General features: G+C 41.0%; 1 protein-coding gene across 2 annotated transcripts in view; it reads right to left on the bottom strand.

Moving 5' to 3' along the window:
- The window catches only part of gtf2ird1 (GTF2I repeat domain containing 1), a 77950-nt gene that overhangs the window by 45684 nt on the left and 5845 nt on the right, over positions 1-26421 (bottom strand). For both annotated transcript variants that reach the window (XR_005282347.1, XM_038303710.1), the window contains exons 2-8: positions 18821-18948; positions 18420-18561; positions 16356-16532; positions 16091-16274; positions 9656-9963; positions 9306-9401; positions 8852-8935 (exon numbers count right to left, since the gene is read on the bottom strand). Coding sequence is in view for 1 of the 2 variants with exons in the window: in XM_038303710.1 (XP_038159638.1) it covers positions 8852-8935; positions 9306-9401; positions 9656-9963; positions 16091-16274; positions 16356-16532; positions 18420-18561; positions 18821-18946 (1117 nt within the window). In the remaining variant the exon portion in view is untranslated. The remainder of the gene's footprint in view (positions 1-8851; positions 8936-9305; positions 9402-9655; positions 9964-16090; positions 16275-16355; positions 16533-18419; positions 18562-18820; positions 18949-26421) is intronic.

The raw sequence follows: 26421 nt of genomic DNA, 5'->3' as shown, positions 1-26421 counted from the left end.
ATAACCCAAGGAGCGTGTTTTGGGTCATGGGGGAAAAAAAAAGGCCCAATAGCCAAGACACTGTCAAATTTAAACCAAAAAAGCAGGAAGTTTCAAAGGCCATGGAAAAAACCTGGGGGGAAAATTTGACCCCCAACCATTTTCCCCTTTTATTTAAAAAAAAAAGGAAAGAAATTTTGGGGGGTTGGGGGAAAAAAAGGGTTGGGTTGAAAAAAATGGATGTTTTTAAAAAACCTAGAAGATTTTTTTTTTTTTAAAAAAAAAAATATAAAAAGAAATAGTTTTCTGTTTGGAAAGGGCACCCCTTTGGAAAAATTTTTGGTGTGAAAACGGACCCAGAAAAACCCCAAAAATAAAAGAAACCCAAAACCCTTGAAACATCCCCCAAAAATCCGTAAAAAAGATTTCCCCTGTGGGGTCCATATTCCACATTATTTAACCAGAAAGCAAAAGGGCACTTTTCGGGCAAGCCCCAAATTAAAATTTTGGGTTGTCGCGGGTGTTCTCCCTTCTCGGGGCCCCCAAAAAGGTTTTTTGCCAGTTTTCCCTTAAATTTTGGGAGAATCTACGGTTTTTAATTCCCCCTATCCCCCCCAGCACCCCCCAAAAAGGGTTTCCCTTCTGGGGGACCTGTGGGGTTTTGGGTCAAAAATATGGGGGGGGGTTTTTAACCCCTCCCCCAGCCACCCCCCTTAAACCCCCAAACCCCTTAAAATTTGAGTTTTTCCTTTTAAAATTGGGGTGCCAAACCTTTGGGGGGTTCGGGGGGTTTTCCTAGTGAAAAAATCCTTTTTTTCCTGTCTTTTTTTGGTCTATGGGAAGGGGGGGGGTTTAATTTGGGAAAAATTTGGGGGCCCTGGGCTTTGGAAAAGGGGCAGGGGGCCCCCCCCCCCCCTTTTGACAAGAAAACCTATAAAAAAAACCCCCCCCTTTTCTAACAGAAAAGAAAAGGGTTAATAAAAATAGACATTAAATCGCTTTGTTCTGGGTTTTTTTTTCCCTTTTTTCCCTTGTTCTTGCCCCTTTTTTCCTCTCTTTTTAAATCAGCCTTTTGGGTGGTTTTTTTTACCCCAAATTTTTTTTTTAAATCAAAAAAATTAATTAATATGCACAAATAAGGTTTTTAGTTTTTTTTAACTATACACTTTAAATTAGGAAACCCCCCAAACATTTTTTTCCTGTGTTCAGTGGTGCTTTGCGGGAACAATTTTTTAAAAACCAACCCAAATTTCCCAAGGTGCTGGCCCCAAGGAAAACCCTGAACGGGTCTTATTTCCGATAAACCCCTCAAGGCCCTTTTAAAAAAGGCTGTGCAGGGGGATCCAGCTTGTGGGGGTTTTTTTTGAGGGGCCCCTGAAGGGCCCCTTCCTGCCGGCGGGTTTTTTGTATTTGACTTTCCCTAAATGCCCATTTAACCCCTCTTGGGCCCGGGGGTTTGCTCGGGCCCCATTTTGCTTGCTTTAGAATAGGGGCCCTGGGCACCCCAAAATTTAAACCCATTTTTAATCTGGTTTTTTTTCCCAACATACCTTTTTTTTAAAATCGGGAAGGCGTTTCGGGAAAGGGAAGGACAGTCTTGTTAAAATTTGTAAGGGGGCCCAATGGACCCGAATCCCTACTTTATTACCTTTTGTGGCAAAAGACTTCCGGGTCCTGAAAAGACTATAAAAAAATTAATTGGATAAAAAAAAAAATTTAAATAAAAAAAAAAGGGGGGTTTGCAATGAAGGGGTGGAAACCCCGGAGGGGGGGTTGGGTTTTTGGGTTTTTTTGGGAAATTTTGGGTGGGGGGAAGCAATTTGGTTTTGGGGTTTTCTTGGTTTACTATATTAATGCATCCCCTTTTTTTTTTTTTTTTTTTTTATGCTTGTTTTTTGAGATCATTACTGATGAGGGGGAAATTTTTCATTGTTTAAAGAAAAAAAAAAAAGGGGGCATTTTGTTTACTTTAATAAACATTTTTAAAAACCTACCCAAACCCTAGATGCTTTTTTTCAATTTTTTGGAGTATCACCGGGGTTTAGGGAAAATGGGGAAAAATTAGGACGTTTTCCACTTTTTTAAATGATTTTTTTGAAACAACTGAACAGCCCCGGGTTTAAATACAGAAAACTTTTTTTGGAAATATATGAATCGTGAGAATTAAAACCCCCCATTTTTTTATATTTTTAAACCTTTACTATGCTTCATTTAAAATAAAAAATTTTTCACTATAAAAAAGTTGAACATCTGGGCTGTAGTTACCCCTGTTTTTGGGCCCCATCTCTTTGAATTTATCGGGGTGTTGAAAACATGAATAAAATTTCATTGTTTATTTGAAATTTTCCCGGAAATTAAAAAAATTTAGTGCTTAATCTTTAAAAATGGAGTTTTTAAGACTTTTTAACACTTTAATTTTACATGTAAAACCGGGCTTTCCCAAAAAGCAGGGGTTCCCCCTTGGATCAGAAAATCAAAAACCAAAAACTTTTAAAAAAAATTTAAAATTTTTTTTTGAAAAATTCAAATATTAATGTTTTTTTTTCGGGTCAAAAATTTTTCCCCCGCCCGGGAAAGGCCCCTTCGGGGAGGGGAGATTTTTTTTGGTTTCACCGGGTTTTTAATGTCATTAGTAAATTTTTCCCTTTTACAAAAACTTTTGGCAAAAAACCAAATTTAAATCGAAAAAAAAATTAAACCCATGGGACTGATCGTTTACGAAATAATTTTTTAATTGGGCTGTCCAATTTTCATCTTTTTAAACTTTTATTAAATTTTAAACCATTTTTTTATTAAAAACATTTTGAAAGGGGGGAATTGAAAAATTAAAGAAACAAACATGTTAATCCCCCCAAAACTATCTTAAAATCCAAAAAGGGCCTATATGTGACCAAAACCCCATAAACCAACCCTTTCCCAAAAAAAAAAAAATTCTTTAAATTTAGCTGTTTATATTGAGTCATGATTTTTATCATGTCCCCAAACGGGGGGATTTGGTTTTTGATTGAGCATTGGAAATCATTTTTACGCAAAAGGGATTTTATTTTTTAATGAAAAAAAACTTTTTTTTTTAAAAGTTTTTGTTTTTTAATATGTGCTAAAACATAAATTTTCCCGGGAAAAATTTAAGCCCTTTAAAAAAGGGGGGGGCCCTTTTCCCAAAACCCTTTATTTACCCATTTTCAATTCTGTTTGGGTTAAAATATTTTTGTTTTTAAAATGGATTGCAAAAAAAAGGTGATATTTGGGACCCAGATGAGTAATGAGTAAAATCTTTTTTTAATTATTTTTGGGAAAATTTTACCGTCCCTTCCCTTACACCTATTTAATTCTACTGGGGGTCCGGGTTAAAATAAAAACACATTTGGCCCCCCCCTTTAAACCAAACCTCCAAGGGGGAAAGGTCCATCTTTACAAAGGGGGGGGCTTTTTAAATTTTAAGCATACAACCCAAACCCTCAAACTGGTGAAGGGTTTCAAAAAACTCTGCCAAAGGGGGGGTCTTTGGGAAGTAGACCATTGTTTTAAAAAGTTTTTAAAAAATTTTTTCCATAGAACACTTTTAGGTTAAAACCTAAAAGGGGTTGTTTGCGTTTATTCATATTATTTTTGTTTTACCCTCTAACTAGGGCAAGGTTTTTTGGTTGCCCCCTTTGATCCAGTTATTTGAAAAAGGGGAAAGTCTATCTCTGCTATTACTTTTACTACAGTAATAAGTTTGGGACAAATTCCTTTTTAAAAAACCATTCTCGCAAAGTTTTTTAAAAATGCCCGGGGAAAATTTGGAAACGGTTTTGATTTCTACCTTTTTCCCTCGCGTGGGGTTAAAAGGAATTTCAAAACGGTTGGGGGGGGTTTTTTTGAACCAGGGACAGTGGGAAAAGGGGATCGTAGGGAAAGGGAAACTTTAGCTAAAAAACTGATGGTAAAAATTATAAAGGGTTAAATTTTAACCCATGCCTCCAAAAGTTTTTTTCACTATAAAAAATTAAACCCCACCCAAAAACCCCTTGAAAAGGGGAAGGGGTTTTGTTTTTCTCTTTTTCTATTTTGCAGGCCCAGGGGGAACCCGTTCCTGTTGGCCCTTTTGTTTTTTGTGCCCTGTAAAATATTACACAAAGGGGGAGTTGAAAATAAAAAGGGGTTTTCTTTTATTTTGGCCCGGGGTGAACGGGGTTTTAAAAATTTTAAAAATTTTTTTAAATGGTTTTTTTCCCTTTTTTTAAAAAAAGGTTGAATTTTGTTTAAAAGTCCTTTTCACTCAAATTTCCTTCTGGGCAAACAAACAACTGGTTTTTTTAAATGGCAGAAAAAGCGGGCAAAAAACCAGTGTCTAATGTTTGGGTCTTGTGTGTAGGGGGAAGCTAGCCCGTTTTTACGTGGGGTTTCCGGCCACCAATAACTCCTAATTTGGTCTTCTAAAATATAATAAATTTTTATACAGCCCCCAACTGATAAATTGCCCTATTGGATAAAAAATTACCCCCTGACCACACTGAAAAAAAAAGAAACAAATTTTTTTTTGAAAAAAAGAAAACCCTGTGGGAAAATTTTTTCCGGGGTTTTGGGGGGTTTAAACGGGCCCGGATGGGCCCAAAACTAGGCACTTTTAAATGAAACACAATGTGCAAGTATTTTTTACGGGTATCCCCCTTTTTTTTAAAAAACCTAAAATTTTCCAGCACGACATCGGGGTGGTGGTGTGGGGGAAGGAAAAAATTTGTTTGAAAAATTTTCCATTTTAAAAAAACCACGGGTTTTGTGTTTGCTTCTACTTTTGGTTTTTTTTTAAAACCCTTGTTTCGGGTTACATCCCCTCAAAACGGAGGGAATTTTTATTGCCCAACTGCAAACGAAATTTTTAAACCTAAAACCAGAGTTTAGGGAAAAGGGAGGGGGGGGCATTAAAAAATGCAGGGGAAGGGGGAGATGATCCCTACTTATACTGATAGAAATTTGGGTGTACCAGGGGTTTGGTTCCTGTTAAATTTAAAACCTACCCAATCGGGTTCTCCCAGGATTTGAATCTTTTTTATGCTGGGGGGTTTTTTTTACTTTTAAATAAAAATGTAGACAAAAAATTTCAACTAAAAACCCTTTTTTAAAAACGTCCAGGGGCTGGGAAAAAAAAAAAACAGAATAAGCTTCTCCCCCGCCATGAAAAATTGTCAGCTACCTCCCCGAGGTTTTCCCCAGCCCCCCGTATTGCTTTTGGGACATGTTTTTTGGGTGAAAAAGGGGTGTGTGGTTTTTCTTTTTTGGGAAAGATCGGGGTTTTTTTCCCCCTTTTATTCCCCCAAAAACCCCAAACCCCGGGCAGAGGGGCCCCTCCCCAAAGGGCCCCCCTTAAAGGGCCTTCGTTTCCCCTTAAAACGGGCAAAATAAAAGGGACCCTTCGGGAAATTTTGACCAAAAAAATGTGGGGATGGATTTGGGGGGGACTTTTTTTGGTAAATACAAACAATTGGTGCTTTCTTTTTTTAATTTTATGGGCTGTATTTGCCCCCCCATCTTGCCCTTATTGGTTGTTTTTTTGTATTCCATGTTTTTGGAGCATTTTGTTTAATAACAAAATTGCCACAGAAAATTTCAACCCATAAAAGCAAAAAATGTATGCCCTTTGCCCCGGGAAAATTACCTTCTGATGATTGAAGAAGGGAGGGGGGGGAGGGGGAAACTTTGGATTTTTTGTTTTTCAATTGGCATTTTTAAAAAAAGAATGGGGAACCAAGGTTTAAAAGGGGAAACCTTTCGGGGGGGAGTTTTTTGGGGGTTTTTTTGATTTCAATTTTTTAAACCCCCTGAAAAGGGGCCCCCTGAATGTAAAATAAATAGCTTAAAGTGAATAAACAGGGGGGAAAATGTTGGATTAAATTGTACAAGTTTTTTATTTTTAAATTCATTTTAATTTTTTTTAATCATTTATTATGCTTACACACAACCCATATTTTTGCTAACACATTTTGTTATCCTTATACTTCATTTTTAAACCACTTTTGCATTTTCCCGGGAAAATTTGTATTCACAAAGTGTTGAAATGTTTCCCTTGCGGGTCTTTCAAAAGGGTTGTTATTAGGGGTTTTGCAGTTTCCCATGCGGGGTTTTGCTAAAGGTTGCGGGAAAAAAAGGGGGGGGGGGGGGGGGGTTGGGGGGAAAAAACAGGGGGGTAAATGCACTCCCTAAAAACCGGGAGAAAGGAGGGGGGGGAAAAAGCCCTTATCTCATGATTTGTTTTTTAAACTTCGGGGTTCCCCTTAGTTTTGGGGGGTTTTTCACCCCTTTTTCGGGTTTTCCCCGGACGGGGTTTAAACCCTTTTTCCCCCCCCCCCTTTTACCCAGTGGGAAACCCAAACATTGTCGCCGGGGGCTTTTCCCTTTAAATTTAAAAACCCCTTGGTTTAGAAGGGCGGAGATTTTTTTTTTTCAGAGGGGTTTGGAGAATTGTAAACGGGCCATCTTACCCACTCTCCTTGCAAGGGGAATCATACTAAAATTCTCTGTTTTTTTTTTCTTTGTAAAAGGTTATTTTGCTTTAAAATGTTTTTGGTTTTTTTTAAAACCCTAACAGTGCCCTGAATCAACAGCTGCTCTTTTTCAACTATTTTCTACAAACTTGTTAAAGCAGAAGCAGATTATACTACAATGAACAGAGACTCTTTAAAGCACAGCTCACCATCTGTCCTCATACTCTTTGTAAAACTAGAGGGTTAGAGAGCAGAAACACAGCAGGAATACTTTCATTTCTCCAATTGTTTGATGGGAGTGAAAAACAAAACAAAACAGTTCATGAAGCAAATAGTGATAAGATGTGGGAAATCACAGACAAAGATATGAATTCATTTCTTACTTTAGGGTAGAAGTCTGGAAACTTCTTTTCTATAAACATTTATCTCCATACAGAAATGGATTTTTTTTTATTACTTGCTTGAGAATAGAAACCCTCATTTTTTAAGTCACACACTTACATATAGGGATGCACGATATAATCACCCCCCTATCGGTATCGGCCTTAAAACTGAATATCGGACATCGGCCACCCCACCGATATTTAACCCGATATTTGATCAGCTTCTGAGTTTCTAAAGTCTAAAAAAACAATAAAAAATACTTCTTCTTCTTCCTCAAAAACGTCTTTTTTACAGACTTAAAAACTTCTAAAGACGAGGGAAAAAATATTGATCCATTAAAATATCCCAATATCTTCATATGCTGATATATTGCCATTTAAAAACACCATATCAATCTCTTTTAATAATGAAATATTGCTATATGTCATCGTTATGCTACGAAATCCCCCGAAAATTCACCAAATGTTGCCATATTTTTATATGTTGATATATTGACGCGGTATCGATCTATTTTACTAACAAAATCTCACAAGAATTTGTAAAATATCACGAGAGTTTGTAACAGAACGATGAAATTTCACCAGATTTTGAAAGTAAAATAGATCGATACCGCGTTTTTAAAAATCTATTTGATATCAGCATATGAAAATTATTTGAGTATATTATTTTTCAAAGTGTCAGAAATGGATAACAAAACTGCTATTTTCAATGACTACTTATTTTTGTCCAGCTTTAACATCGGTATCGATATCGGTTATCGGCTACATGAGTTTTAAAATATCGGCATATCGGATATCGGCCAAAATCCCAATATCGTGCATCCCTACTTACATACACACGATTCTAACCAATGGCATCAATTCCTTCATCCTCCAGGAACTGCATACTCTCGCCACATGAGGCCGGGCATTGTCGTGCACCAAGAGGAACCCAGGACTCACTGCACCAGCATAGGGTCTGACAATGGGTGCAAGGATTTCATCCCGATCCCTAATGGCAGTCAGGGTGGTGTTGTCTAGCCTGTATAGGTCTATGCGTCCATCCATGGATATGCCTCCCCAGACCATCACTGACCCCCCACCAAACCGCTCATGCTGAACGATGTTACAGGCAGCAGAACGTTCTCCACGGCTTCTCCAGACCCTTTCACGTCTGTCACATGTGCTCAGGGTCAACCTGCTCTCATCTCTGAAAAGCACAGGGCGCCAGTGGCCGACTTGCCAATTCTGGTGTTCCGTGGCAAATGCCAATGGAGCTCCATGGTGCCGGACAGTGAGCACAGGGCCCACTAGAGGCGTCTGGCCCTCAGGCCATCCTCGTGGAGACTGTTCCTGATTGTTTGGTCAGAGACATTCACACCAGTGGCCTGCTGGAGGTCATTTTGTAGGGCTCTGGCAGTGCTCCTCCTGCTCCTCCTTGCACAAAGGAGCAGATAGCGGTCCTGCTGATGGGTTGTAGACCTTCTACGGCCCTGTCCAGCTCTCCTGGAGGAACTGCCTGTCTCCTGGAATCTCCTCCATGCTCTTGAGTTTGTGCTGGGAGACGCAGCAATTCTTCTGGCAATGGCACGTATTGATGCGCCATCCTGGAGGACTTGGACTGCCTGTGCAACCTCTGTAGGGTACAAGTAGCGCCTCATGCTAACAGTAGTGACAGTGACCCTAGCCAAATGCTAAACTGGTGAAAAAGAGTCAGAAAAGATGAGGAGGGGAAAAAATATCAGTGGCCTCCACCTGTAAAACCATTCCTGTTTGGATGGTCGTCTGGTTGTTGCCACTCTAGTTCACCTGTTGGTAATTTCATTAACACCAAAGCAGCTGAAGCTGATAAACAACCCCCCCCCCCCCCCCCCCCCCCCCCCCTGCTACTGACCTGACCAAATCAATATCCCACAAGTTTAATTAACTTGATGCTTTACTCTGATTACAAAGTGTTCCTTTCATTTTTTTTTTGAGTAGTGTATATATAAATATATATATGTACACATACATATCTACTGATATGAAGGACCACGCCTCTCTTACCGTATCGGCTGTTGAACAGGATTTGAACGCACTCTCTCAGCGTATTGATGTCTTCAGTCTCCCGTATAAAGGAGTCCCATTTTTCTGCAGGACAAGATAATCATAAAATGCAACATGGTGGTTATCTGATGGTTAGCTCACATTAACCCTTCTAAAGGGGTTTATCACCTCAGAGTGTCACAGAAATATCTGGAATTCCTTTTTTTTTTCTCCCTTAGAGTCAACTTGAAAAACCTGAGCAATCTACTTAAAGGATTACTGCTGACTGATTAGTAACTGAACGCAGGCTGGCGATGGTTAACTTAGCCATACATGCTAACTGTAATTGTGAGTCTCATTCCTCAAAAAAACAGACCTTAAAATTAAATATATGTCATAAAGCAGAAATCCATTTGGAAACGTGTGGGATGAGTGATTGGTGAGGCAAAGCAATTGCTGATTTATTAAGACCGACCTGATTTTTCATGCACGATAGAGAAGAGCAGTCGTTTAGAGATGTGGACGCCAGGCGGACTCTGACCCTGATCAGCAGGAAGTCTTGTTAGATCATCTGAAAGTAGAAGAGCAACATCTTCATCATTCCAGCCCTCATTTCCTTCATCAACTTCATTAGAGCTCTAAAAGTTAAACTCTCTAACGGAGTTAAAGCGGATTTATTGGTTGTTGAACGTAGATTTTAAACATTTTTGTGCTAAAAGTCAAGAAAACCCAACTAAAAAAGCAAAATGTTTTAATCAGATACACTGACCTAGCCATCAGTTCATAACCACCCTCCATACTGCTCAGTTTAAAGCAGAAACTAACCCGTGCTGGCTCCGTCCTTCCCAGAGGAACCCCTGTCCGTCCAGCTGGCCAGCCTGTCCTTGCCCAGACTGAGGAGGGTTGCAGGTTTGAAGTCTAGCTTGCTGTCAGGGTGGGGCTTGGAGGACATGGGCATCCCATACAAGAAGTTTGACAGAACCGAGTTGCTGGAGGTGGCTGGGTTTGGTGAGGTAACAGCCTGGCAGGTCGTCTTTCCAGCAATATGGCTGCTCTGTGTTCCCACGGCGACGGAGGGGTTGCTACTCACCTCGGCGCTTGGCTTGGCTTCTCTGGACAAATCTTCAGCTTGCCTTTGGAAAAGAAAACAAAAATCCAAACCAGTAATTTCAGAGGGTTTAAAGCTGGATGAAGATCTGAAACAATGTAAGCATCTGTAGAAAGTGTGAAAGCTGCTCTGTTCAGGTGAGAGCAAAGCTAATATTTAAACCAACGTCTTTGGTGGAAAACAATCCGGTGTGTCAGAGTGGCCTAGTTAAAGTCCAGACCTAATTAAAGATGTAAAAACACTTTGATGCTCCACCTTCCAAACGGATGAAGCTGGAACTATTAGAAGTGAAATGAAAGAGGAAAGTGTTACCACACTGCAAAAACAATCCAGAAATAAGTAAAAAATGGCTTAAATTAAGTATATTTAGCCTTAATTTGAGCAGGTAAATAAGATGATTTGCCAATGGAATGAGTATTTTCACTCTTAAAATAAGATAGTTAGATAATATTTACTTGAAATAAGACGATAAAATAGTTTTTTCTTATTTTAAAAGGAAATTGTCTTGTTCCATTGGCAAAGTGTCTTACTTATCTCCTCAAATCAAGGAAAAACACACTTATTTTAAGAAAAAATAACTTATTGAGATTTATATTTTTTGCAGTGCACATTTGTTTAAGAATTTTATATATACCGTAAATTCTCCAATATTGGCCTGTATTCCAATAGCGGCCGGGACTCTAACATTGGCCGGTCTCGCTGTCAGAGGAGGTAAATAATGGCCGGTCTCTAATACAGGCCGGGGCTATAAACGTTTTTTCTGTGCATACCTCAACATTATACTTGTGGTAGTAAGTAACATACAAGTACCACAGCCATGGGCGTAGGTTTGCATAGGGACCATAGGGACATGTCCCTACCAAAATTTTGAACCGACCTAATTGTCCCGACCAATAATTGGATGTGAGCAACATGTTTATAATTTACAGCAGTAGTTGTTGCAGCAGTGGCTTCTTTTCCTCTCGCAGCTCCTCTGCCTGCTCTCTCCTGTCCCTTTCATGTAGCAGCGCGTGGAACTGTGCTGCGCTGTTTAACTCAACTCTCATTGGTTGTTCTGCCTTAGGTTCCGCCTTCTCTCTCTCTGATTGGCTGTTTTCTTGTCTGCGTGTGCTTGGAGCACAAAATTGAAAATTGATTCACACTAGAATGCTGCGGTTACAACAATTAATATTAGGCTACAAAACTAGTCCCAATTAAAAAAAAATGAATATCATGTACACTAAAAAACAAAAACCTTTTTTTTCTTTTATAAAGCGAAATATTCTGAGTCAGCCAGGAGTTCTGAAGACACAAAATGGGCAAATAAAGGCAGTAAGCCATCAACATTTCTAATTCTTATCCACAGCCAACTAAAAAAGAAAAAGTGAGTGTTTCCTTTTTACCAATATTTAGTTGCTATTACTGGTTTAATTTTTTATGACTCTTTGAGAAAGCTCAGGTATAATTATTAGCAGGTGTAATTTCTCTTATAGAGTACAACAACAAGAAATGGTGCCTAAACATCTGCTGTTTTTCGTTTAAAAAGCATAATTAGGGTTCCACATAATAATAGTTCTATTTTATTGACTATTTATACTTCTAGAAATAGGATAAAGACAAGAACAAACAAAGGAAGAATATAAACATTGATTTTATCTTACATAGATTTCCACACAGTCTATAAGTAAATTAGTACAAACATTAATGTCTGGTAAAAATGCTGGAATCTGGCTGTTTATTTTGGATAATGTTAAATTACAGATAAGATAGTGTTATATTGTCTTTTATAATTGTTAAAAATTATTTTATATTTGAATACACTTAGGCTCATTCTTAGCGTTGTGTTTGTAGACGATGCCACTAAAAAAGAAAATAGACATACAGTAAGGAGCTATTTAACCAGTCAGACAGTAAGCAATATAGGACAATGATAAAAGGTTGTGTTTCATTTAATGCTTTACTATTAAAAATGCACTTATACATTATATGATTATAGGAAACACAGATATCCAGTAATAATGATGCAGGGCAGCTTGTACAGTAGGTGAAGCAGCTGCCCTTCAGTGCTTTAGGTGATGTCTAAATAAACCAGGTGAAACTAAAATATTTCCACATGGATGGAGAATATTGACAGACAAAACATTTTTATTTAATCTTATATATTACAATTTTGGTATAATTACTGATCTAAGTGGATTGCTCTATAGGGGAAAGGGACATTTATTTTACATTTATATTATGTTTAATATTCTCCATTCTCCAGTTAATGATTAATCACATACTAAATTAGTTGACGATTATTGAAATAATCAATTAATACGATTAATTTTTTCAGCCCTGGATAAAATAGATGAAATGGGCTATACAGAGTAACTACAGCCCAGATGTTCAACTTTTATAGTGAAGTTAATATTTTAATGAATGTATTATTTTGCTTGATACAGAGAGAGCATAGTAGGTACAAATATAAGAGTGGGGTTTAACTCTGCACTATTCTATATCTTCAAAAGAATGTACTGTATTTACCTTCTCTATTAGTCATGCAAATTAAACCATTTTCAAAGTGGAAAACAGTCCTAATTCCACATTCATCAGAGCCTGTGATACTTCAAACATTGATAAACAGCATCTAATGAGTGTAGTGCTTATAAAATTTTTATTAATGTAGCAAAATGATGCTTTTCTCTTTTAACAATGAATTCGTCTTATCAGCACGGATGCTCACATCGAGCATAAAAAAGGGCACGCATACTGCAGCACCAATGACACCAGACCAATAGTGTCCCTACCAAAGTTCAAATCAAACCTACGCCCTTGACCACAGCCCTGCGCAGCTGGACGACAGGCCCTGACTGCTGCCCGTCTGCGCGAGGAAGAGAACAGACACGCAGCAGAACAGGAGGAGCGCGAGTGATGAGGAGATTAAAGGGAGAGATGAAGAGGAGGAGAAAAACCGAGGAGGAGAATTAAACAGAATTGGAGGATTTTTTTTTTTTTTTTTTACTTCAAACCAAGCGAGACATGGTAACTGTACTTTTTCAATAAATGACCCTAGTGTTTTATAGGTTCAAATGGACACAAAATCTCATTTTTATTCATTCCACTGGTAGTCTGTTTTGCTCAAATAGCAATAGAGGCCTGTCTCTAATACTGGCCTCTATCCAATAAAGGCCTGGACCGCGATGCACTTGAGTGAAATAAAGGCCCGGGCCTATATTAGAGAATTTACGCTAATTTAAATGTATAATTTTAATGCCTCGGTTCGGTTCGCGTGTGTTGCGTTCGGTTCATGCGCTGCTCCTTTTTCTCATAGGTGAAGCGTTTACACTCCAGAGCAGAAGGTGGCGGTACTGCGACCAAAGCCAACCACCAGTAGTAAACAAGAAGAAGAAGAAGAAGCGAAGCAGCGTAGCCGGGTGTAGCAGAAAGAAATCAGTTGTTGTGGAGAATTGTGTGGGTATGGCGAGTGGGAAAGAACAGGAGTTGGAAGACGCGCCAGCAGCACTTTATAGGTCTGCTGTATGGGACCACTTTGCATTTAGAGTGACCTACGATGACGGCGGAAAGAAAGCTGTGGATAAAAGTGCAACAGTGTGCAAGCATTGTGCAACACGTGTTGTTTATGCTAACAGCAACACGACCAACATGTCATGCTAACCCCGAAATCCCTCATACTCCGTCAGCGCTCCGCTCCAGACCGGCTGCTCAAAGCAAAGCCTACAGCCCCCATTGTGGCATCGTCTGCTCCCCCTGATCTGTCTGATCCAGGGTTTGCGCGAATCACGTAAAATAATTACAATCCATTATTTTGGGGGGGATTTTTTTCATTAATTTCATAATTTTTTATGGAATTTCGGTGTAACAATCAACATGTATCGAATCGAACCGAAAACCGTGACCAGAAACCGTGAATCGAACCGAACCGTGGATTTTGTGAACCGTTCCACCCCTAATATATATATATATATATATATATATATATATATATATATATATATATATATATATATATATGTATATATATATGTGGCAAAATCCTTGGTCATCTTTCCCATTGACAGGGAGAAATGGTGCAAGAACCGTCTTTTTCCAGGACCTAGTTTAGCTCCAAGGCTAGGCTAACTGCATGCAGCGAGGCTAAGGCTTTATTCTACTTTCCCTGCTTCCATTTTCTATCCAGTTTATTTCTATAGCTCCAATTCACATCATGTCATCTCAGGTCACTTTCCAGTTCACCAGATCATCCAGTCAGATTGATTCAAAGTTTTCTACCTAAGGAAAACCAGCTGATTGCATCGACTCATTGACTGTTCAGCAATCCCTCACACTAAGCATGCTTGTAGCGACAGTGGAGAGGAAAAACTCCCTTTGAACAGGAAGAAACCTCCAGCAGAACCAGGCTCAGTGTGAGCGGCCATCTGCTGAGGCCCACTGGGGTTCAAGGAGACAGAAGCAGACATAGAAAAGGAAGCATAGATACAAAAGGCAACCAGCTCCACAGGCGGCCCCGTCCAGGAAACACACAGCCAGGCAGACGAGCTCCGAGCCAGCTCCCATGTCAGAGGATGAAGAGAGCACATCCAGTTAGTCACAGTCAGAGAAACAGGACTACACTGGAAAACAGGCCAAGCTCCAACATCTAGAAACAAAGGTGTTGATGGCAGCAGCACAGCTGATATTTCTCTCCAGGATGGAGTCACAGCCAAACAGGAACAGACCAGATGAAGCTACCAATATTTCCTGACGTAATTCCAACCGTCAAGATCCGATCCAGCATGGATAAAGACAGCTAGCGCTGATTTAAAGCACTTTACACTGCAAAAAATGGAAGTCTAAATAAGTCATTTTTTCTTAATTTGAGGAGGAAAGCGGGACACTTTGCCAATGGAATAAGACAATTTACATTGAAAATAAGAAATAACACTTGCATTGTCTTATTTCAAGTGCATATTATTGAATTATCTTATTTTAAGAGTTAAAATACGCATTTCATTGGCAAATCATCTTATTAACCTTCATAAATTAAGGGTAAGTACACTTAATTTAAGAAATGTTTTACTTATTTCTAGATCGTTTTTGCAGTGTATAGAAAAGGCAAAGAAGAATGAACAACCTGGGATTCACATGGAAAATAATAGAACATAGTCTACTTTTTCTAGATCTGCATAGTTGCTCTAAAATAAACACATTCTCAGAAAATAAATGGTTTTTATTTATTAAAAAAATCCCAAGCTGAATAATGGTTTGTCTATTAATAAACTGGTTTATTATTTTTTCAGGTTTGTGACACAATATCGGAGCAGATTTACCTTCACAGCCTCAGAAGGGAAAGACTTATTTACAGAAAATAAACCTGTACATGAAATGAAATGTTTTTTTGTTTGCATTCATATAAATATACTGCTGTGATAACTTAGTTTACGTTTGATTTGTTTTTGGTATATGTCTATTTTGAATTTATAGAAAACTCCACCAGCCGCCACTGCTTCCAATCTAAAGTTAAACGCTCCTTTGTGTTGATCATGACATAATTTGAGGTCTGTTGCTGTGATCTGTCAGAATGAAAGTAATCGATGTGTATAAATACTCCAGCTAGACGCTGTATCCCATGATGACCTCGCTTAACCTCAAAGATCAAACACTTAGAGTAATTTCTGCTGCTATGACACATCCTGGACCAGGATTTGTTAAATCCTCTTTCCCAGTTGTTAAACTACACCCACTACAGTCCGTAATCCTTCAAATTCACTGATCTATTTTTCAAACTTCTGACACTTTAAGGGCTGTTTGACTGTTATTTCTATTTCCTAAAAGCATCCTCTTACAATGAAAAGAATCATATTAATGCCATTCTTCTTAGCTGCATTCTTAAGCACCATTAAATATCACTAAATGTCTTTTAGAGACACTAAAAAGGTACTGGGGGTTGGATATTTCCCGAATCGACTCTAAATCCCGTCCATGAAGGATGAACACCCTGCAGCCTGTCTGCCAGAGCAGCTATCTGCTCGCAGCGACACACAATCATGCATTTCTGCATCCCATTAGAGACTAAAATGAGTAATCTGATGTGAAACAGCTGCTTTCCTCATGTGATACAAGCTTTTAAACAACAGTGTGTTCCTGACGACAGCTGGCTCTGCCTGATAGAGGGTTTTACTCCACAGGCTCACCTCTTTACTGTGAAGTGGATGCGGTGGCTGTGCTCCAGGATCTTCATCAGGGCCTTAGTGTCATACTCTGATGGCTTCTTCAGGGTGATTCCCTCAGGGAAACCGTGGGCCACAACACACCCGGGGTCCTTCTGGATCCACTCGTAAGGCACAGGGACCAGGCTGCTTTTACCCAAAGCCTCACCTGTGGAGCAGGAGACGGCGTGAGCTTCTGGGTCAAAGTCTGAGATTAAAATCCTGCTCTGAAAGCAAAGAAAAGTCTTACTATAGAGCACTGTGAAGACTTCCTCCACCATCTTCCTCAGAACAAAGATGTTGGACTGCGGGTCTGATGGCGCTCGTTGCTTCCCATGCTCTCCGTCTTTACTCAGTTTGCTAGGATCCCCCTCCTGGTCTTTGGTAAGGGCGCCGACTGCAGTCAGACTCTGTAGACACGGCGTTCCTGAGGCCAAGGAAAAGTCATTTATCTAAGGCGCACAAAAACACCTCTAACAATAAATCTTCATATAATCAATAAATCTTAAATCTAAGAACTGGATGTGAGCATTTTATTAACTGCTGATTTTCGTACATCCTGATTAGGACTGAACGATTTCACCAAGAATTTTAATGCCATCAATAAGCACCCATGACTCTCATATATATATATCAGGGCTCGATGTTAACCATCGCCCGATCGCCCGGGTCAAGTAGTTTTTATTGTTGGGAGAGTACAAATTTCATTGCATTTGTCACTCAAAATTACTTTAAAATCACCGACATTCAATGAAACCGATCCAGAAGCGTTGCCGGTGCCATTTTTGTTGTTTTGTAGACATTCTCGCGTGATTTGAAAAAGCTGCGTGATTTTCCGCCAGATGGCATGATTTTTGTCCGGGAATTGGTGTGAATCATATATATATATAGATATCTATCTATATATCTGATATATATATATCAAAATCCTGATATATATATAGATATCTATATATATATATATATATATATACATATAGGGATGCGTGATATTGGGATTTTGGCCGATATCTGATATTACAAATTCTTGTGAGATTTTGTTAGTAAAATAGATCGATACCGCGTCAATATATCAACATATAAAAATATGGCAACATTTGGTGAATTTTCGGGGGATTTCGTAGCATAACGATGACATATAGCAATATTTCATTAGTAAAAGAGATTGATATGGTGTTTTTAAATGGCAATATATCAGCATATGAAGATATTGGGATATTTTAATGGATCAATATTTTTTCCCTCGTCTTTAGAAGTTTTTAAGTCTGTAAAAAAGAAGTTTTTGAGGAAGAAGAAGAAGAAGTATTTTTATTTATTTTTTTAGACTCTAGAAACTCAGAAGCTGATCAAATATCGGGTTAAATATCGGTGGGGTGGCCGATGTCCGATATTCAGTTTTAAGGCCGATACCGATAGGGGGCCGATTATATCGTGCATCCCTACATACATATATATGTATGTATGAGTGTATTTGTGTGTATTTTGGGACAATAAAGGGATTTTTCTATTGTTGATTAGGATTTTATTCTATTCTGAATTAGGATTCATTTTCTTGACCAACAAACTGTAAACATCCGACACCCAAATATTTGAAAGCTGTTTCATTTTTAGCTCTTATATGTGGTGCTTTGTTGATTCTCTTTGGTTAATAAATCTTTAGTTAGTAGAATTTTATATATAAAAAAAAGTTTATCTGGATTTTCTTAGAGGTTAGTTCAATAAATTAATACATCTGAATGCAGACAAATATCCAGAAATCCTGATTCTTTTTTTAAAGGTGGAGCTGAGATTATCAAATGAAAAGGTCAAAAGTTCATTCTTTCGTATTTGTTAAGGTTTTAGACTAATCAGTTAATGAACAAAAGTATTTTTTATCATTAATGCTGCATTAATAATCCAGATAGAGGGTTAAAATAAACCCACAAATGCAGCTTCTAATTGGTTTGTCTAGATGGGATAAAAAGAGAATTTTTATAGGATTCATCAAGTCTTCTTAAAGTGATGCATAACAATAAACTGTTTTTTGTTGTTTTTTTTGCATAAAGTATTTATTGCAGAAACTTGGTGCCGTTTTAAGGAGATAAAAATCTGATTCCTTTAGTCTTTTTTTTATTTGATCATATTAAAGTAATCTAACCCTGAGCTAAACTGCAAACAGCTGCGGTTAGCAAAGCCTTTGGCTGAATCCACATTCCTGGAACCACGAAAAACATCAAATCCCACAGAAACTGTGCAACAACCACACAGCTGTGGAGAAGAGAACAAGTCTATTAAAGTCAGCAGAAAAAAAAACGATGCTCAGACGGAAACTCACGGCAAAACTTGTAGAAGTCCGTTTGGATTTCCCTCCTGGAGTTGAGGAACACTCTGCCCTTTTCGGTTCCCACTGCGATCACGCTGTCCTCGTGCACGGTGACGCACGCCACCTCCGCATTGAGTTTAGACATGGCCATGCACTGCAGCGCAAGGAGAGGCAGTTTTCAGTTACACTTCATTTCCTCCATTTTCACCTCCAATCAGCCAGATTTCATAGCATTAGAAAGCCTGCCACCTATTACCTTAATGTTACTAGATAGCAGAAATCTGGTTTATTTGGAGGCAGAAAACAAAGGAAGCGGGGCAGACTGGAGACTTTTGAACAGATAAAACAGGATAAAACCTGCTCTGATGTCTGATGTCTGTGTGACAGGGCGAAGCAGAGAGCGGCTGACGTACCACTGAGTCGAGGGCAGACACCAGGCTGGTGAGGATCTCCTGTCTGGCAGACACCAGCTGGACCTGTGGCTCGCTGCGGGAGCTGCTCCTCAGGCCATCACACGCCAACTTCCTCATCTGAGCCATACCTTTATAAAAGACCAAGAGTGGAGATGGTAAAGGAAAGCAGACACTGGCCGTTACTCAGTTCACAAGAACACGAGTACGGACTCGTGTCCTTGAGGAGTCTGTTCTTGAGAAGAACCCAGGAAAGTCTGGACTCTGGGAGAACGGGAGCATGGAGCATAGATCTGGGTCAATTAGAACAGAAGCGTACTGATGACATCACCACATCCAAAGCTCGTCTGGGGCTGCATTTCACCTCCTGTTATTAATAGTCTCTTGATAATAATAAATTCTGACTTTTTTCATTTATTGGGGCAATAAGAATGAAAACAGTCAGATAAACACAAATCAAATGAACATTTTGCCAAATAAAACAATCAAATCACCATCAGAGCCAGCGGTCCTTCATACACGGCTATGCAGAGAGAGGGCTGCTGCAGACGGCCTAACGTTAGCCCTGGCTGCTGCAGACGGGCTAACGTTAGCCCTGGCCGCTGCAGACGGCCTAATGTTAGCCCTGGCCGCTGCAGACGGGCTAACGTTAGCCCTGGCTGCTGCAGACGGGCTAAAGTTATCCCTGGCTGCTGTAGACGTGCTAACGTTAGCCCTGGCTGCTGCAGACCGCCTAACGTTAGCCCTGGCCGCTGCAGACGGGCTAACGTTAGCCCTGGCTGCTGCAGACGGGCTAAAGTTTTCCCTGGCTGCTGTAGACGTGCTAACGTTAGCCCTGGCCCCTGCAGACGGGCTAACGTTAGCCCTGGCCGCTGCAGACGGGCTAACGTTAGCCCTGGCTGCTGCAGACGGCCTAACGTTAGCCCTGGCTGCTGCACACGGGCTAACGTTAGCCCTGGCTGCTGCAGACGGCCTAACGTTAGCCCTGGCTGCTGCACACGGGCTAACGTTAGCCCTGGCTGCTGCAGACGGCCTAACGTTAGCCCTGGCTGCTGCAGACGTGCTAAAGTTAACCCTGGCTGCTGCAGACGGCCTAACATTAGCCCTGGCTGCTGCACACGGGCTAACGTTAGCCCTGGCTGCTGTAGACGTGCTAACGTTAGCCCTGGCTGCTGCAGACGTGCTAAAGTTAACCCTGGCTGCTGCAGACGGGCTAACGTTAGCCCTGTCTGCTGCAGATGTGGTAACGTTAGCCCTGTCTGCTGCAGATGTGCTAACGTTAGCCCTGGCTGCTGCAGACGGGCTAATGTTAGCCCTGGCAGTTGCAGACGGGCTAACGTTAGCCCTGGCAGTTGCGGACGGGCTAACGTTAGCCCTGGCTGCCGTTACCCTCTGAGGTCCTTTGGTTTCCACGGTCCTCTCAAATTTGGAAATTATTTGAAAAATTACGCATTAAATCAGTAAATGTTCCATATAGTGACGCTTAAAGTATAATATTCTCGCCTCTAATGATCTTAAAACGTACTTTATTGAACAACGGCAACAGAAAAGAGAACTTTTAACTTAATACTCTGAGCTCTGTGAGCGCTGACCTGGAAGCTGCTGCTGCCGCAGTGCATGCTGGGACAGCTGTCAGTCTGGAGAATGGATAAGCCTGCTCTGATGCATGCTGGGTAAAGAGGGAGGGGCTAGAACAACATCAGGGGGCTTTGTCCGTTCTCGGTATGCTGTTCTTGTGAATTGGAACAGTGCTAGGGCTGAGGCTGATGACGTTTCACGAACACACCAGAAAGCACAAGTACACATAAAGGGCCACTGTCACGGCTGCGTTCATGATTAGAGATAGATGGATGTAAAGATGCAGCCTTAAGGGGGATCAGAAACACGTTTTTCAAAGCTACATGTTCGCATGAACTTTTTCTTCCAGACAAACTATTGTTAGAAAGCCTTAAGGCCCGGCCTGCTGCCTCCTTTACTTCATACGCCGGAACGCAGCGCCGCCGCCACCGCCGCCGCCGTCTCCTTTCTAATGCCTGTAAACCCTGTTAGGTCTAACTTCTCACATTTCATCTTTACGACTTCACCGCATTGCTCTCGTCTAAGCCCACCCTCTAGGGAGCATGATGGCAAAAGTAAAAGAATAAAAAAAGATCACGGTAATCCATCCATCCATCTATCTGACAGACGCTTGTATCCCTGGAGTCGTATTTCTGGAATATATCTAAAAGGCAAATCCATCAAAAAGCTGCCATTGTCAGTTAAAGATGATAAGAGCGCTCAGAGGATGTCATATGATACCCTTTGCACTGGATTCTCTCTCCTTGACAGATGGTGCAGGAAGAAATATTGACTTAGGATGGACAAGACGACTCTTTCAAGTTTCTGTTTGAAGTTCAGCCGCGGTTAAGACGAGGCAGGAACATCACTTCATTAAAAACATTCAAGCTGAACCATGCAAATAAAAGGGAAGGGGCAAACAGTCATGAAGCATTAAAAAAAACTGCTGGGCGCTGAAACCCGTCTCCCTGGAAACTAATCTCGGGGCATTTGAACAATGCAGCTCTGGCCTTTAATCTCTCCAGACACTGGGAACCATTATACTAGCCTCTGGCAAACCCCAACCTCTGACTCAATGGAGGCGAGGAGAGGAGGGTAGGCGTGGTGGGATTCGGCTGCACACCAGTCTGAGCGTGCCAAGTCCATCTAAATCTGCCTTCCCTCAGGCCACAGCAAACATTAGACCCCCTCCCTCCCACCAAAATTATAATGGCCTCAAAATAGATGGCCTGCTTTCTTTCTTTCATATTTAGAGAGGCAGAGGAAGCATCTAGGAGGAGAGCGGTGGAGATAGCCAGGCAGCAGCAGCTGGAACGCTTCAGGATGGGAGGACGATCGTGTTTTATTGGATCCAACCGAAGGTTTCTCACTGTCTTTGATCTCAGCAGCTCTGAAGGTGGCGGCCATGCAAATATCATTCACTAGCATTTATCTATAGAAGAAACATGGCTATCTGAGGAAAACCAAAAAAAGCAAGCAATCTATGTTCAGAAAGCCAAAAACAACCTTAAACAGAGACGGTGGGCTCAGGTTTCAGCTTTCAAAAACCTACAGGTGTGCAACCTAGGTTTTGTTGGGCTACTGTGTAAAACCTCAAACTAAACACTATTCCAGACATTTTAAATTGAAAACACTTCCTGGATGAACAGTGAAATGTCTTCTTCGTGCTAAAGTTAGCCGTCTGCAGTTGCCAGGGCTAACTTTAGCCCGTCTGCAGCGGCCAGGGCTAACGTTAACCCGTCTGCAGGGGCCAGGGCTAACGTTAGCCCGTCTGCAGCGGCCAGGGGTAAAGTTAGCCCGTCCGCAGCAGCCAGGGCTAAAGTTAGCCCATCTGCAGCGGCCAGGGCTAACGTTAGCCCATCTGCAGCGGCCAGGGCTAACGTTAGCCCGTCTGCAGCGGCCAGGGCTAAAGTTAGCCCGTCTGCAGCAGCCAGGGCTAAAGTTAGCCCATCTGCAGCGGCCAGGGCTAACGTTAGTCCATCTGCAGCGGCCAGGGCTAACGTTAGTCCATCTGCAGCAGACAGGGCTAAAGTTAGCCCATCTGCAGCGGCCAGGGCTAACGTTAACCCATTTGCAGCGGCCAGGGCTAACGTTAGCCCGTCTGCAGCGGCCAGGGCTAAAGTTAGCCCGTCTGCAGCAGCCAGGGCTAAAGTTAGCCCATCTGCAGCGGCCAGGGCTAACGTTAGCCCATCTGCAGCGGCCAGGGCTAACGTTAGCCCGTCTGCAGCGGCCAGGGCTAAAGTTAGCCCGTCTGCAGCAGCCAGGGCTAAAGTTAGCCCATCTGCAGCGGCCAGGGCTAACGTTAGCCCATCTGCAGCGGCCAGGGCTAACGTTAGCCCATCTGCAGCGGCCAGGGCTAACGTTAGCCTGTCTGCAGCGGCCAGGGCTAACGTTAGCCCGTCTGCAGCAGCCAGGGCTAAAGTTAGCCCATCTGCAGCGGCCAGGGCTAACGTTAGCCCATCTGCAGCGGCCAGGGCTAACGTTAGCCCGTCTGCAGCGGCCAGGGCTAAAGTTAGCCCGTCTGCAGCAGCCAGGGCTAAAGTTAGCCCGTCTGCAGCAGCCAGGGCTAAAGTTAGCCCATCTGCAGCAGCCAGGGCTAACGTTAGCCCATCTGCAGCGGCCAGGGCTAACGTTAGCCCGTCTGCAGCTGCCAGGGCTAACGTTAGTCCATCTGCAGCGGCCAGGGCTAACGTTAGCCCGTCTGCAGCTGCCAGGGCTAACGTTAGCCCCTTCTTCTTCTTCTTCCTCTCAGATGAAAACCCAGAAGCATGGTGGGGGGGAAGTGATTGAAATGGAGTTCTTCCTGTAAAACTGACAGACCGTTGTAAATGAGCAGACACGTCTCCCATCTGCTCATTTACATGCTGTTTTTCAGGTGAGAATATTCTTAAAATTTATGTTAACAAAGTACGTTTTCATTATTATCTATTTGGTACTGGTAAATGTGTGAAAGATAGTGGAGTTTTGTTGTGTTTCAGAGCCAGCAGCGGCTACAGGAAGTAGCCAACATGTCGTGTTGCGAGTTAGTTAGCGCACTGTAGCAGTGGATAACACTGGGTTACATAGGTGCAACAACTGAATTACTAACAGTCACCGCTTGTAAAGGAAGTTGGGATATATATATATATATATATATATATATATATATATATATATATATATATATATATATATATATATATATATATATATATATATATATATTAGTGCTGTCAAAATTATCGCGTTATTAATGCGTTAACGCGAGGCCATTTTAACGGCGATAATTTTTTTAACGTGAGATTAACGCTATGTGGTTTTATGGTACAATTTTTCCAAGTACATCCCGCTGCAGCCTGCGGGAAGGCGGGGCTATTTTCCCCCAGTCTATGCATTTCTCATAGGCTTCTAGAGCGGAGCTCCTCAAGGGAAAAAGACGCTCATACACTGGGTGACGCTAGTGCCTTTTCTTTAAGCCCCACCACCAACAAACAAGTTGAGTGTCTGGTAACTAGTAGCAACCTGAAATACGCTGAGAAAACTGATTACTGAGGTGAAATGGAATCTCGTAGCAGCCCTCTTGCCGTCTGTGTACGCCACAGGTCGGTATCGTGTGTGTGTGTGTGTGTGTCGGTGTGTGTGTGTGTGTGTGTGTGGGTGGGTGTGTCTGTGTGTGTGTGTTGTGTGTGTGTTCTCATTTTTGTTAAGAGGCTGAAAAGTAACTTTCTAGAGAGCATAGACTACCTTCATCTAGTGATGTCGGTCTATTGATTTTGATGTATTGATTGAAAATTGTTCATTATTACCTTGGTTAATTAACATCTAATGTTAACTGTACTACATTTTATAGCAGTAGGGTAAAATGCTTGTCTTTGTTCAAAAGACTGTATTAACTGTAAAGACTGTCTTTTACATCAGCCTGTTTTCAGGGCCTTTTTTTTGCCTACATATTTGTTATTTTTTGCTACATGCCTCCCCATCTTCTTGCCATATGTTTCTATGGCATAAATCAGTATCTGTGACCTGTTTTCATTTTAAAAAAAGAACATTGGCACAAACCTAGCCTGTATGTATTTTTTTGTATGTCATCGAGAGTATTTAAATGATTTTCAATCAGGAAAAAAATGTGCGATTAAAATGCGATTAATCGCGAGTTAACTCAGGCATTGATGCGATTAAAAAATTTAATCGATTGACAGCACTAATATATATATATATATATATATATATATATTCCATGGTATGAGAGTAATATACTGTTATCAGGCTCCATGGTTTATCCAGTGGGCCTCAGCAGATGGCCGCTCACACTGAGCCTGGTTCTGCTGGAGGTTTCTTCCTGTCCAAAGGGAGTTTTTCCTCTCCACTGTCGCTACAAGCATGCTTAGTGTGAGGGATTGCTGAAGAGTCAATGAGTCGATGCAATCAGCTGGTTTTCCTTAGATAGAAAACTTTGAATCAATCTGACTGGATGATCTGGTGAACTGGAAAGTGACCTGAGATGACATGATGTGAATTGGAGCTATAGAAATAAACTGAATAGAATTAGTGTTCTAAACACGGTGGTTGAAGGTTTAACTGTGATTTCATGCATTCACTGATCTAAAGTGATGTGAATTCTAAGGTAGTTTCGCCAGTTTACTATGACTGTAAGATACCTGCCCATGAAATATGTCACTGTGTGATTAAATATGCATATAAAGTGCAGTGAATTAAAGGTTCACGTTACCTGAGAGGATTGAGTCAAAGTATGATGGCATGGGATTATTTCTGGCTTAAGGAAAGCTTATGTTGATGTTTGTGCCTGTGATGGAATATTAATAAAATGTACAGTAAATAGCTGAACTATAAATGGGGCTGTATTGACAGTTAGATGAGCTGCTTTGTTCAATAGATAAGCTGAGAGTAATGGGAGTAACAGACCGCGTCTCCCGTGTTCTCATTTACACGCTGTTTTTAAGCTTCATCGGCGGCTGGAGCTTCGTGCAACGATTGAAAAAATCGTACAGTGTACGCCCGGCTTTAGAAATGTTTTGCATGAAACAATAAAGATGTGATATATGTCTGTTTAAAATGAGTAAAAAAAAACAGAACTGATCCAAACTGAAGGTCAGAAAGGGAGTGAGGAAAATGCCAGCGACTTCATAGATGCCCTGAAGGTCTCCGTCATTTAAGAGTTTGCTTTTAATTGTAATACTTAACCTTTCACACGGAGTTAGCAGGTTTACCTTCGACCAAAAACCCCATAAACTGAATCTGATCTAAACACATTTACTCTGCCAACACCAGGAACCCTGTCAGCCGAGTTAAATGGGACTATGGAGGATGTACAGAGCAGGCTGAGGTAAATCTGTCACTACCCCCCCCCCCCCCCCCCTTAAAAGGGAAAAACGGTTCATTTTCAAAGAGAGAAGGAAACAAAAACAGCTTTATCTTCATCCAGGTCTAGCAGCGTTCAGGCTAATAACCAGCTTTTCATGACTAACAGAATAATCCCTCAGCTTGTGCTAGTCTGACATCACAGGCTTTTGTCTTCTCTCATGACAAGATTTTTAATCTCAGTAAAGGAAAACCAAGGAAAAATACCTCACAGTCAAAACTTTTCATGAAAAAAACAAGCATTCATTTAAAGAGATTAAAAAATGGGAACCTTAAACACTACTATGACTAAAGTGAAAACATCAGTGATCATTTGCAGATTCCTGTTGGATAGAAGATAAGGTAAGGTTGTCTTTACTGATTAATAAGCAGTTATGCTTTATGTATAAAGTGCATAACCCCAAACATTTAACCTCAGATATTCTTATGTGCGTATAATTTTCCTTTTGTGTGGCAGAATAACACACTGCTCTGCAATAATTTGCCACAAATACTCCCAATAGCAGAGAATAAAACAAAGAAGGTGATGAGCTGTGCTCTGTGAGCTAAAAAGATCACCAAGTTCTCAGAAACTGATTGCTAAATAATCTGCACATCCTTTGGGGGCGACCTCCACTCCACAGGGGCAGCTTCTGGCCGGACAGGCAATCTATCAGAGTTGGTCCTCCGGTGGGTCCATTACCCTCCAA

The sequence above is a fragment of the Cyprinodon tularosa genome, unplaced genomic scaffold, assembly GCF_016077235.1.
Source record: "Cyprinodon tularosa strain WSP-4 unplaced genomic scaffold, ASM1607723v1 ctg518, whole genome shotgun sequence".
Lineage (NCBI taxonomy): Eukaryota > Metazoa > Chordata > Actinopteri > Cyprinodontiformes > Cyprinodontidae > Cyprinodon > Cyprinodon tularosa.
Note: the sequence above shows the minus strand (reverse complement) of the source record. Positions and strands in the feature narration are given on the sequence as shown.